The following is a 14850-nucleotide window of genomic DNA, read 5'->3' as shown; positions in this document are numbered from 1 at the left end:
AACACTTCAGTTGTTCTGGAATAACTTTCATCAGGTACATTTCAGGCGTGAAAAATAAGAAAATTTTGCTCAAGGGTATTTCAATTTTGAGGGTCAAAGATGCATTAATATGGAGAGAAACCCATTGCTATTGTCATAAATTCATGAAAAATGTTTATATCTTCTTATTTCAGATTCTCCAAGAACAGGCTCACCTATTAGGAGCGTCAGTCCTAAACATTCAAAATCAGATTCCCCAAGAACAGGCTCCCCGATTAGGAGCCTCAGTCCCAGACTTTCTAAATCAGATTCTAAGACTGTGGTGTCTGAATCTTCGTCACAAGCTTCACTGAAAGAGGAACTTTTTACAACACCCCCAAATAGTCCTATACCTATAAGGAAAAAGAATTTAAAGAAGGAACCATCGTTTGATCGTTTCTCCCAATCACCTCCTGGCTCTCCTCAAATGAAGGGGAGATTGTCAGATGCTGCAAGAGATGGCAGATCATCTCCTCTGAGGGAGAGTCTACTGAGTACCAGCCATGGTTCAGTACCTGCTAGAAGAGACAGTTTTGGAAGTCCTCCGACACTCTCTGGGAGGAAGGATAGTATGGGAAGTCCTGTACCACAAAGAAGAGAAAGTTTTGGAAGTCCTAGGCACACTTCTCCTGTTAGAACCATAAGGTATGCTATTAAACTTTTTTGAAAACTACTGTGCAATTTCCTTTAAAAATAAAAAAGACTTGTTTCTTGCTGAATTGATTTATTTAGAATTAATACTTTTAATTTCAATATAATTATACAACATGATAAACTTTTCAATCAAATTGTTTTATCTGATAACACATTATACATAGTTGTATCTGATTCAACTTGATTCATTACTTGTCTTTAAAATGTCTTTCTTCTTGATTTCAGTCCACAGAGAGGAAGTCCTAGGAGAGGGAGCAGTCCTTTGCTGTATCACAATTCCCCAAGGTCATCTCCTGTACTAGGGTCAGACCAGACTGCTGCTGATAAATACTTCAACATAGGAACTGGATCAGCTAAAGATGAATCACCAAGGTAGAATTTTTATCCACTTTTCTATATGATCAAAAAGATTAGTTCCATATTAACCATACATTCAGTATGATTTTGATTAAATTAGAACAGAGTATGATAATGATTTCAATATGGTTCTGAATAAATGGACAATGGATTTGAAATTTTCATTACCTTATTAAGCTGCTTGTTGACTTTCAAAATGAGGCTTTAGGATTTTTTTTAAGGGGAATGACATTCTTGTTATACTGTGGATTTATTATTATTCTTTTGAATCAGTTGGTGTGGATTTCATGGGTAAACCACAAATTTAAAGGATAAGGTACGATAAGGCCCGTTTTTGGCCCCCCTATTTTCTCATTTTCTTAATTTTGTTTTGGAAAGCTACTTATCACATTAAAAAATATTCCCTTAGGTTTGAAGTTTGTTTGGATGAACTTCAAAACCATTAATTTTAGAAAGTGAGTGAGGTAAGGGGGTAAAAGGGCATCAAAAACGTTGAAAGAAGGAAAAATAACGATTTTTGGCTATTGTTTCTTAAAATTCAATAGCGTGCGCCTACGTGACCTGGGAAAAATTATGGTGATTTAGACAGCAAAAACAGTTCTCATGACATTGGAATAAAAAAATCCTGGGTCACGTTGGCGCAGGCACTAAAAAATTTAAATTTGTTGTAAAATCACCCACAAAATGAATTATAATTACAATATTTGAATAAAAACAGAAAGTTACCCCCCCTCACCTCACCCACTTGCGAATTTGAAAAATGAGAAAAAGGGGGGCCAAAAACAGGCCTTATCGTACCTTGTCCTTTTCAAGGAAGTACACATTTTCTTTTGGTTTGTATGTAGGCTTTGACAAACCACAAAATTCAAAATCAACAAAAATACCATTTTCCTCAATCAACAAAATATAAATGAATCCAAATTGAATACAGAAATAATCAAAAGTTATTTATACCATGATATATTTTTAGGATGTCTCCTAAACCAGGGCGAAAAGATAGAAGACAACTACGGTCAAAACGTCCAAATTCACCTTCTATCCAAGATGTAGCTCCTGTAGCCAGAAATAGATCTTCCTCCACTTCAACCATCCTTGAAAAACCTAAAGAGCCAGTGAAAGAGGCCTTATCCCCATCTGTAGCAGAATGTTTGAGAGCTGTATTTGCTGCCTTCCTTTGGCATGAAGGTATTGTCCATGACGCTATGGCGTGTGCCTCGTTCTTGAAATTTCATCCTGATTTGAAGAAAGAAATGTCAAAATTTGCCACTAAGAAAAAACAGGAGAAAAATATTCGAGTCAGGCATGCTACTGATTCAAGCAAAGATCTTAATAAAACAAGAGAAAATATTAATATCAATGAGGCAAGAGTTCGTTTTAATTTAGAACCCCAGTTTTTAAGGAGTGATTCTGAGAAGTCAGATAAGTCAGACAAATCAGACAAAAGTGACAAGGCTGACTCACCTGTATTGGCCAAAGAATTGAAATATAACAAGAAACCAGTAGAAAGACATAAGTCCGAAGGAAGTGTCAGCCATTTTGGACAAGATGACCTTGACAAGGACAAGGATAAGTCATCAGCCCTTCCCCTTACTCTACAACATTTGGTGTATTTCTGGGAAGAATTGTCATGTGGAATATTACGAGTAATTTTACAAGATTTGGTCTACCCAAGTGCTGCTGTGACATTGAAAGCTAAGAAAGGAGAAAAGAAAGACAAAGAGAAGGAGAAGGAAAAGAAAAATAAGAAAAAGAAAGAGCACAAACAAGTAATGAGAGGAAATGCTATTGGAGAAGCAATGGTTGGAATCTTTGGTGGTGGAGGAGGGGGCGGAGCTGCATATAAAGGCGACACCTGGTGTGAATTATGTGGTGGGACTTTCCCACATCCTGTGACATACCATATGCGACAGGCCCACCCTGGATGTGGCCGACATGCAGGAGGCAAGGGATACAACAGTAGTGGAAACTTCTGTGGTGGATGGGCTGGAAACTGTGGGGAAGGGGGTTATGGAGGAAGTGGATGGTATTTGATATGTGAAACATGTAGAGACAAATATCTGAAGGATAAAAAACAACAACAGAAAGAAAAGGACAAAGCTAAGAAATTAAAGAAGAAAAATGCACAGTCTAGAGCTCAAGCAATTCTGAGTCCTCAGGATCCACATGTGGTATTGAAAGCTAATGCCATGTTTTTATTAGATCTAGCTAGTGCATCAGGTTTCACATTACCAGTACAGTCACATAAAAAACATAATAACCAACACAACTCTGATTTACTGCTTCCTAGTGTGAATGAAGAGTATGGACAAGAACTGAATCCATTTCCACCGGTTCCCTTCACATTTCTTGTACGACAAGGGGCACAGAACTCTGACTCGGCTTTCGCTGATGATTTCTACATTGATGCTGATGAGAGAGTATTTTTAAGATCTGGTTCTATGAGTATAGCAACTAAAAATGTGTCATTCACCAGACCTAGACTACCTACAGAACCTAGACACAGTCCATTAGCTAGGTCAGGGTCACTGGGACAGGATATGAGACCAGCTCTGTCACATATATCACCACTTAGTCCTAAGGTATGGTTGTAGAGTATCTTTTAATGTATGTTTTTTTCTGAAAACTTTTAAAAGTAATGATACTTCAAATTTAAAACAAAAGATAAATATATGTTTTATATATTTGAATGCCTTTACTTACTTATCCTTTCTTTTAAAAGAAAATCCTTAAGGGGGTTCGCGGGTCTAAATCATTTATATAGGATTTCTCTATATTTTTCTATAAATGAACTTTATCTTATAGTTAATAGAAAAATAAAATAAAAAAGTGGGGTCACCGTGCATTTGCGCTCACAATCTGCCTTCGAAAGAAGCATACATTTTTGTAAAGGTGTTTTTTTTCTGTTGAAGTAATAGGAGAAATAAAAGTAATATCGAAATAAAAAAAAGAAATTTATTACAGAAATCGCTAAAATTTTACAATAATTTAGTTTAAGTACAGCTTATATGGAAATTATATTAAAAAAGATAGGTCACCGATGAGTTGAAAAAGAAATTTCAATTTTAGAGCCAAAAAATGGCATTTTCCCACCAAAGGGAGATAATTTGGAACTTTTTCAATGATGTATACATTTTTAAAGTCATCTAGGGCCAACACGAATTGATTGTTTTGAATGATTTTTGTACCATATGATAAAGTAACAACTACAAAAGGAAATAAATAAAATTTGTAATGAAAAACAAATGTTTGATTTTTTTCTGAAATTTTTATACCCTCGAGCCTCCTTAATCTTATGAAAATATTCGTAAATGTACTTCTAATTTATTATTGTCTTGTAAAACTCTGAAATTGGCAATATCTTTTCTTTCTGCAGTGACCTTAATGTCAAGACCTTTTTCATAGTTTTTTTTAATAGGAACTGCACAGCGCAAGTGGGATGTTAAAACCATGTTCAAAGAAAAGGTCAACAACATGCAAGTTATAGATAGTGTTTACTGATTTTGAAAGAAAATTTTAATACATCAAATCATTTTATAACTTTTATGATGGAGTTTAATTAAATGCATATATTAATAACTAAATTTTTGTACCAGGACTTTAATATTGAAAACAACAGTAATGCTTCTGACAACAAACTGACGCCCAGGAGTGCCGGTACCAGTCCAGAATCAGAACAGGACCAAGCTCCTAAGAAGACAGCCTTCCAAAGAAGTATATCAGAATATGTATCTGATAATGATGATAATAATGATAGAAATAAGTTTTCTGGTCGACGAAGGAATAACAGTGGCGGTGTCACAGGTATAGTAATACTCACTGAATACATCTTTTAGCAAACATTTTCTACTCCAATAAAGCACAATTTTGTGGAACATATTATGCATAATTTCAACAGTCTTAATGAACTAATAAATGGTTCAGTGTCCCAAAGATGAAAAACAGATATACTCAGAGCATTGAAATTAATGCTGGTATATCTTGTTCTGCTACATGAATGACATAAAAAAAATATTTTTTAAACAAATAGAAAGATGGATTTTACAACATGTATCTTAAGATGCAAAGCCTAATTGCTGCAAGCACACACAGCTTGAAGTTTTTTTATGTTTATTATTCAACATACTTCTCTTTTGTAGATGGAGGGATGTCCCTGTTAAAGCACCCCTCAGCAGCCATGTCTGCACTCATAAAGTCTGTAGACAAGGGTGGATCTGAAAATGATGGGGACAGAACATTACAGAGACCTGTAATGTCCTTCATAGTCCAGAGACATGACCTTGATGGACTACAGCTAGCCATGAGACAAGCACTGAGGAAGGCAGCTTGTAGAGTGTTTGGCATGCAGGTAAAGAACTTTTCTAATTCTTTATTACAAAAAAACAACAAATGGAAACATATCCAAACATAAAGAAAGTCAAAAGCATAAGCATTCAAGTTACTGTGGATTCTGGATTCAGAAATTATGCACCTAATAACTATTTTTGAATCTGCCAAGTTGACAAGAGAGAATATGCGCTGCTTGAAATATTGAAGTGACACAACAATATCTTTTCCATTGTGACGTCAGTTATTTATAGATTATCATTGATCATCTCAACAGATTAATTTTCTCGCTTGAGGTTTCTAGTGATAATTTTTCATATCACTCTATAGCTATTGGCTGAGAAAGGAAATTATTAGTCAGTAAGATCAAAGGAAAACTAATTTTTATTATGATGTCAAAAATTTAAGGGAACCTTTGTAATGCCCAGTAATGGCGGACAAATAGCAAAAAGTTGTAATGCATGCATTAAGTATTGCGATAGTTGAACAATTACCACAAAGTGAGTTAAAATATTTCTTTTTTCAGGAAATGCTTTGTTCAAACAATGATATCTATTAAATTTAAAATTCTAGTTTTTAAGCCCCACCTACGATAGTAGAGGGGCATTATGTTTTCTGGTCTGTGCGTCCGTTCGTTCGTCCGTCTGTGCGTCCGTTCGCTTCAGGTTAAAGTTTTTGGTCAAGGTAGTTTTTGATGAAGTTGAAGTCCAATCAACTTCAAACTTAGTACACATGTTCCCCATGATACGATCTTTCTAATTTTAATGCCAAATTATAGTTTTGATCCCAATTTCATGGTCCACTGAACATAGAAAATGATAGTGCGAGTGGGGCATCCGTGTACTATGGACACATTCTTGTTTATTTTTGTGACATCTATCTTGTTGCAATGATATAAAAATCTCTAGAACTTGATTACAATGTGAATTTAAAGATTCATGATTCATATTCATGAAAAGCTGGATTTTTACCATGTAGCTTGAAAAAGAGCCTATGATATCAGGTCCAAAGAAATTGAGTTCAGTTTCTATTGTGTCCATTACATATTTTCAGGCATTGAACTGGTTACTGAGAAGTGTGACACAGATTGTATGTTTACATGATTTGATGTGGTTTTTCGTGGCCTCACTAACACCTCCCTCTGAGGAAGAAGAGGAAGAGGAAGAAGAACCAGAAAAAGGGAAAGAGAAAGAGAAAAAGAAAAAAGAACCCAAGAAAGACCAAGAGGTAGGGGTTGTTGGTTTTGTAAAAAAAAAGGAATTATATTATGATACATAACATCATATTGTTTACAAGTAGAAAGGTATAATGAAAATGTTATTATCTAGTATGTTACCAGTCTTCAGCTAAGAAAAAGAGATAATGAAGAAAGAAGCCAAGAAAGGTGCAAATTGTTTTCTTTGGGAAGATAAATTTTGAAATAACGAAGAAGATGGCATAACTGATTGTTGTACTTATACAAGTTAATATCCAAATGAATAATTATAATGTTTAATTCTTTAGTATTTGGTTATTTTAAGATTTATCTGTCAAACAGCCAAACAAACGAATGCATGTTTTATTAAGAATTGAAAATGACCATCCAAGTAAAATGCTGTGTTTTCATTATTTCATTTGGAATTTCCCAGGATGCACCAGTATGTGAACATCCATTACAAGATGTGACTGTAGCAGGCCAGGCAGTTGAACCATTGTTAGAAGTGTTCCATACATTGCTGCAGACGACAGCTGATGTCATGATGCAGTTACCATGGGGATCACCTATACAGGTATGTTTTAAATGTATGCTTTCTTGTGTGTAATATTTGGAAAAGAAGTGTTCCATATAGCATCTCTTTTATTGTTATAAAATAAACTAGTATATCAATTTGTTTGTGTACATATATTGTATTTAAACTGTTCAGGGTCTTATGTTTGCAAACAACCTCAGAAGCACAGATTTGATTATTTGAAAAAATTTTAATCTGCACAAATTAAATGGCTTATTGCATTTCTTAAAAGAAATAAGATTTAATATAGTTTTTAGCAGCTGATTATAATTATACAGGGAATAAAATGCAGCTTTCTTTATCATTTCAGCAAATGGCTGTCCATTGTTTCTGTTTGAACTTCCGACCCTCAGATCATCAGTTCCTACATGAAAGCCATGTTTTCAGTAACATCAGTAGAATACTCAGTAAATCTGAGGAGGAGAGTGAAGAAACTGCTGACTCAGCACAGGTAAGATCATTTATTATTTGCTGGTGATAAGTGATTTTATAATTGTTAGGTGTTTTTTCCCTTTTTAAAGCTAAATGAATTTGATTACCCCTATTTTGATGTTGTTTTTATTTTCATTTGTTAGTTGTGTGATTTAGGTAGTTGGTTTTGACTTTGAATATATTTTTTACTTTTAATCTTGCATGCAATTATTTTGATTCATTCTTGTAAAGTTTATTAACAGCCTTACAGGTATTATTGAATATACTCAGCAAAAATTAAACAGCCACAACCAAACAAATTTTTTTTGGGGGGGTATTTTCAGCCTAATTAAACACACTGTGGTATTGTTTGTATATAGAGAGAACAAAAAAATGAATATTCTTTTGAATTGGTTCTCTACTAGATTTATTCTGCGAAGAATTAGAATTAAAACATGAATAGGGCATAAGTCCTTGATATTGAGTCCAAAGAAGCCTGTATCAATCACTCCCCTAGTACATGCATTTTACATTAGTTAGGATAGATCCTGCAACTGTTATGTTTTTTTACTTAGTTTACTCTGCATTTTTCAAATCACATAGAAAGTATTTTTGTTCTTCATCATTGAACGCATTACAGTACTAATTTGAAAGTTTGCATTATAATTTAAACAGACTAAGATACGTGTAAGTATTTTGATCTTCTTGTACATGTACTTGCATCTTTTATTTATTCAAACTTAGATTGCTAAAAGTAGAATTGTATCTTGGGTGGTAAGTTTTTCTGTGTGTAATATTTAATCTTTAAGTGTGATTTATGTAAATATTCAACAGGGTATCTGTAAGTTTTTTGTCATTGTCTGGCTTACATCAATTTCACAGAAGTTTTGTAATTTGTTACTTTTTCCATGGTGGAGACTTATGATAATAAATTGATGGTTAGTGCTCTGATGGATTCCATTGCAGAACACAAATTTAGACTGTTATTTAAAAGTTTTCTTGTTCAGGTTTGAAAAACAGTTGTGATAGATTATTTCCCTTGCAGTTTATTTCTTGTATAAAATGAGGTTATGTCCCATCAATATTAATGTTGTGTGATTTCCAATGAGAGAGCTATCTAACAGAGTCCAAATGAAGCCAATTCAAGCAACTATAGGTCACATTAATATTGCTCTTTCAACTGAAAATTAAATGAGCAGTTATAAAGTTTTAGATTTAGGTATATTAATGAAAGTTTCTGATATTTGAAAACTAAATGCAACTCATAACTATACTGACAATACTAATGCTTTGTATTTTAATTTCATATTAATGTTTTCATGAATGTATCATTATTTTGCTCTGGTTGTGGATTGATACGGGGTGCACCCAGCACTCCCAGACCTGGCCCCAACTAAAATAAATGTAATCTATAGGCTAAATTACAGTCAATTTTTTTGTCAAAATATAGTATTCTTACTCTTACTTCTGATGAGTACCTCTTGCCAGTAAGTGAAAGGCATATATACAATTGTATGGAATTGTGGATATATCAGTAATATTTAATCTTAATGTTTTTCTTGTACAGAACAGTCCAGTGCAATTTTGGGTCTATCTTTGATATTAGAAAAATTTGTAAAGATTTGCATGAATATGGAATTTTTAGCCTCGAAGTGCTACATTTCTTTACATATTTTGGTATGAATTAAATTGAAAAATATATATAATATAATTAGCAATTTTTTGGGATGTGTGGATCATGGATTTGCATTAGTGGATACACTTATTAAGCAAAATGAAATATTTAACAGATGTAGATCTAGAATATTAAAACTTTAAGATTAAAGTTCTTATCATACTTATTCTTTTTTGTCTAGTAAATTTAAGCTGATATATACTCAGCAACATAATAATGCACCTAGCTCTTCTTCCTATTAAAATACAATAATAATACTTCATTCAGAAGCAATACAGCTTATAGAATATTATGTATAGTAGTTTCATCATTTAAAAAAAAAGTTTCTTTATTGATATTAAACTCTGAAATGACAAATAATATAAGATTTTAAAAATGTAATTAAACAAGTGAAATACTTAGTGGTGCTTTTTATTATATTGGATTTCAAAAATTGGGAAAGGAGATTTTATAGAACCAGGGTTTGATAATAGATATTTACCTTTGTGGTGTTGGCATGCTTACACTTATATATCTGTACTTATATACCTGAGTGGCAATGGAATGTCTTTAACATGGGAGGCCATGGTCAGATGACATATATATCTGTACTTATATACCTGAGTGGTAATGGTATGTCTTTAACATGGGAGATCATGGTCAAATGACAAATAAAATCATAATGTGTTGAACCTGTATAAAATACAAATTTACTAATAATGTATCAAAGATGATGCATGTCGTATATATAAGTTTGACAGTTACCCAAAACAAATACAAAAAACAACCAAACAATGCATTGTTTTTAGCATTAGCAAGAGTTTATTCTGTTTGTCTTTTTTTTAATATGTCAGTTATTGACGACCAATCAAATTTGTTTCCTATATTTTTTTCAAATTTCATTGATATCTAAAAAAGGTTTAAAAAATAATGACCTATGATATATGTTGTATATTCAGAAATGTACAAATAGATATATTTTTTTTCTCACTCCACAACACAAATTCAACACTTCTTTAATTATAATATATTCTAAGTGACTAGGTTACCATCATAGGCTTTGAATAATCTGAATAAAATTAGAAATCTTTCTATAAGCTTTATAAAACATGCTATAAATATTCTTGTTTTGGGGCCTCAGTGATCAAGTGATCTTATCAGTTTAACTACTGTATCACTAGCCTGGCTACATCAAGGTTGTGAGTTAAAATCTAGCTTGTTGTAGGTGCATAACTCTAATCTTAATTGACTAAGATTGTCAGTATTCCTCCTGGAGGCAGATGGTTCTCTCTGAGTACTCTTGCTTCCTCCACCAATAAAAATGGCTGTAACAAAATAACACAATAGTACTGAAAGTGGTGTTTAACATCAATCAATCTATCACCAAATCAATATCTTGATTTTACAATTATATATTTTTATTTTATAGGCTACTTACACCATATGTAATCTGAAAGATTTGACACCTTCAGCAGATATCAAGGTTTCTAGTAGACAGGCAATGATATCCAGCCTTACAGGTAAGCTTTTATATAGTGCCCCTTTTTAGCTCACGTGGCCCGAAGGGCCAAAGTGAGCTTATGCCATCACTTGGCGTCCGTCGTCGTCCTTCGTCTGTCGTCGTAAACTATTTCAAGAATCTTCTCCTCTGAAACTACTAGGCCAAATACTTCCAAACTTTAACTGAATGTTCCTTAGGGTATCTAGTTTATAAATTGTATCCGAAGTTTTGATCTATTAACAAACATGGTAGCCATTGCTAAAAATAAAACATAGGGGTCAAATGCAGTTTTTGGCTAATAACTCAAAAACCGAAGCATTTAGAGCAAATCCGACATGGGTTAAAATTGATTATCAGGTCAAGATCTATCTGCCCTGAAATTTTCAGATGAATCGGACAACCCGTTGTTGGGTTGCTGCCCCTGAATTGGAAATTTTAAGGAAATTTTGCTGTTTTTGGTTATCATGAATATTATTATAGGTAGAGATACACTGTAAACAGCAAAAATGTTCAGCAAAGTAAGACCTAAAAATAAGTCAACATGACTGAAATGGTCAGTTGACCCCTTTAGGAGTTATTGCCCTTTATAGTCAATTTTTAACCATTTTTAGCTCACCTGGCCCGAAGGGCCAAGTGAGCTATTCCCATCACTTTGCGTCCGGCGTCCGTCGTCGTCGTCCGTCGTCGTCCGTCGTCCGTCGTCGTTAACTTTTACAAAAATCTTCTCCTCTGAAACTACTGGGCCAAATTTAACCAAACTTGACCAAAATCATCATTGGGGTATCTAGTTTAAAAAATGTGTGGTGTGACACGGTCAACCAACCAAGATGGCCGCCACAGCTAAAAATAGAACATAGGGGTAAAATGCAGTTTTTGGCTTATAACTCAAAAACCAAAGCATTTAGAGCAAATCTGACACGGGGTAAATATGTTTATCAGGTCAAGATCTATCTGCCCTGAAATTTTCAGATGAATCGGTCAACCCGTTGTTGGGTTGCTGCCCCTGAATTGGTCATTTTGAGGAAATTTTGCTGTTTTTGGTTATTATCTTGAATATTATTATAGATAGAGATAAACTGTAAACAGCAATAATGTTTGGCAAAGTTAGATTTACAAGTAAGTCAACATGACCGAAATGGTCAGTTGACCCCTTTAGGAGTTATTGCCCTTTATAGTCAATTTTTAACCATTTTTAGCTCACCTGGCCCGAAGGGCCAAGTGAGCTTTTCCCATCACTTTGCGTCCGGCGTCCGTCGTCCTGCGTCCGTCGTCGTCCTGCGTCCGTCGTCGTTAACTTTTACAAAAATCTTCTCCTCTGAAACTACTAAGCCAAATTTAATCAAACTTGGCCACAATCATCATTGGGGTATCTAGTTTAAAAAATGTGTCCGGTGACCCTGCCAACCAACCAAGATGGCCGCCATGGCTAAAAATAGAACATAGGGGTAAAATGCAGTTTTTGGCTTATAACTCAAAAACCAAAGCATTTAGAGCAAATCTGACATGGGCTAAAATTGTTTATCAGGTCAAGATCTATCTGCCCAGAAATTTTCAGATGAATCGGACAACCTGTTGATGGGTTGCTGCCCCTGAATTGGTAATTTTATGGAAATTTTGCTGTTTTTGGTTATTATCTTGAATATTATTATAGATAGAGATAAACTGTAAACAGCAATAATGTTCAGCAAAGTAAGATTTACAAATAAGTCAACATGACCGAAATGGTCAGTTGACCCCTTAAGGAGTTATTGCCCTTTATAGTCAATTTTTAACCATTTTTCGTAAATCTTAGTAATCTTTTACAAAAATCTTCTCCTCTGAAACTACTGGGCTAAATTAATCCAAACTTGGCCACAATCATCTTTGGGGTATGTAGTTCAAAAAATGTGTCCGGTGACCCGGCCATCCAACCAAGATGGCTGCCACGGCTAAATATAGGACATAGGGGTAAAATGCAGTTTTTGGCTTATAACTCAAAAATCAAAGCATTTAGAGCAAATCTGACATGGGGTAAAATTGTTTATCAGGTCAAGATCTATCTGCCCAGAAATTTTCAGATGAATCGGACAACCCGTTGATGGGTTGCTGCCCCTGAATTGGTAATTTTATGGAAATTTTGCTGTTTTTGGTTATTATCTTGAATATTATTATAGATAGAGATAAACTGTAAACAGCAATAATGTTCAGCAAAGTTAGATTTACAGATAAGTCAACATGACCGAAATGGTCAGTTGACCCCTTAAGGAGTTATTGCCCTTTATAGTCAATTTTTAACCATTTTTCGTAAATCTTAGTGATCTTTTACAAAAATCTTCTCCTCTGAAACTACTGGGCTAAATTAATCCAAACTTGGCCACAATCATCTTTGGGGTATGTAGTTTAAAAAATGTGTCCGGTGACCCGGTGTCATATGGTATTTTGAACCCCATGGTAAAATGACCCCGGGGTCAAAATACCGCTATGGTATATTGAACCCCCCCATGGTAAATTGAACCCCCCCTGTATGGAAAATTGAACCCCCATGGTAAATTGAACCCCCCTGTTTTTTTCATTCTAGATGATTAATAAAACATTTAACATTATATAAACGCTAATCAAATATTAAAAATCATTAATACAAGAAGGGGAGGTCAATTTTCAATGATTGGTTAAAAGAAAAATATTTGCTGGGTATTTAAGTAAGTGCTCTGAAGTCTTAACTAACAAAATTTCAATAAAAAAAACTTCTTAAAGCATTAACTAGACCATGTAGCTTGGACACTTTAATTCTTTGAAATTTGAAATATTTATATAGAATGATAGACATAAGTTTTAATTCTCCATGGTAAAAAAGGGGGAGGGGGTCAAATTTCCATGGCTCAGTTAATCTAAAAAGTAAAATTTTCAAAACATCTTTTCAAGCTACTAAGATAAATACAAACTACTTATTGGAGTATAATAAATATGTAAAGAAGTTACAGTAGCTAGATATTTTAGCATTAAAGGTCTATAGATGTATAGAAGGGGGTTCATTATACCATGGTAGGGGGGTCAAAATAACATGGCAAAGTGAAATTTTCTAAACATCTTTTCCAGCATGTTTAATACATTGAAACTACTATTTGGAGTATAATAACTATGTAAAGGAAACATAACAGCTAAAATTTTGAAATTCAAGGTCTATAGTAGGGGGTTCAATATACCATGGTAGGGGGTCAAAATACCATGGCTAAGTAAAATTTTCAAAATTTCTTTTCCAACATGTTTAATACATACAAACTACTTAATGGAGTATTATTACTATGTTAAGGAGTTAGAAAAGCTAGAAATTTTGAAATTCAAGGTCTATAGTAGGGGGTTCAATATACCACAGGGTGGTCAAAATACCATGGCTAAGTAAAATTTTCAAAATTTCTTTTCCAGCATGTTTAATACATACAAACTACTTATTGGAGTATTATAACTATGTTACTTAGGAGCTAGAATAGATTGAATTTTTGAAATTCAAGGTCTATAGTAGGGGGTTCAATATATTGCAGGGGGGTCAAAATACCATGGCTAAGTAAAATTTTCAAAATATCTTTTCCAGTATGTTAAATACATGCAAACTACTAATTGGAGTATGATTACTATGTAAAGGAGACATAACAGCTAAAATTTTGAAATTCAAGGTCTATAGTAGGGGTTCAATATACTGCAGGGGGGTCAAAATACCATGGCTAAGTAAAATTTCAAAATTTCTTTTCCAGCATGTTTAATACATACAAGCTACTTATTGGAGTATTATAACTATGTTAAGGAGCTAGAATAGATTGAATTTTTGAAATTCAAGGTCTATAGTAGGGGGTTCAATATACCGCAGGGGGTCAAAATACCATGGCTAAGTAAAATTTCAAAATTTCTTTTCTATCATGTTAAATACATACAAACTACTTATTGGAGTATTATAACTATGTTAAGGAGTTAGAATAATAGAATTCTTGAAATTCAAGGTCTATAGAAGGGGGTTCAATATACCGCAGGGGGGTCAAAATACCATGGCTAAGTAAAATTTTCAAAATATCTTTTCCAGTATGTTAAATACATGCAAACTACTTATTGGAGTATGATTACTATGTTAAGGAGTTAGAAAAGCTAAAATTTTGAAATTCAAGGTCTATAGTAGGGGGTTCAATATACAGCAA

General features: G+C 33.7%; 1 protein-coding gene across 8 annotated transcripts in view; it reads left to right on the top strand.

The window, feature by feature from the left end:
* The window catches only part of LOC143041899 (E3 ubiquitin-protein ligase MYCBP2-like), a 115604-nt gene that overhangs the window by 62347 nt on the left and 38407 nt on the right, over nt 1–14850 (top strand). For 6 of the 8 annotated variants that reach the window (XM_076214033.1, XM_076214038.1, XM_076214036.1 and 3 more), the window contains 10 exons: nt 174–663; nt 898–1044; nt 2000–3608; nt 4623–4830; nt 5166–5374; nt 6406–6579; nt 6981–7121; nt 7432–7572; nt 8208–8219; nt 10616–10706. In XM_076214033.1, coding sequence (XP_076070148.1) covers nt 174–663; nt 898–1044; nt 2000–3608; nt 4623–4830; nt 5166–5374; nt 6406–6579; nt 6981–7121; nt 7432–7572; nt 8208–8219; nt 10616–10706 — 3222 coding nt within the window. The remainder of the gene's footprint in view (nt 1–173; nt 664–897; nt 1045–1999; nt 3609–4622; nt 4831–5165; nt 5375–6405; nt 6580–6980; nt 7122–7431; nt 7573–8207; nt 8220–10615; nt 10707–14850) is intronic. The other 2 variants (XM_076214039.1, XM_076214035.1) reach the window with 1 other exon arrangement.

Source organism: Mytilus galloprovincialis, chromosome 8 (genome assembly GCF_965363235.1).
Source record: "Mytilus galloprovincialis chromosome 8, xbMytGall1.hap1.1, whole genome shotgun sequence".
Classification (NCBI taxonomy): Eukaryota; Metazoa; Mollusca; class Bivalvia; order Mytilida; family Mytilidae; genus Mytilus; species Mytilus galloprovincialis.
This window is presented reverse-complemented; position numbering and strand designations above follow the sequence as displayed.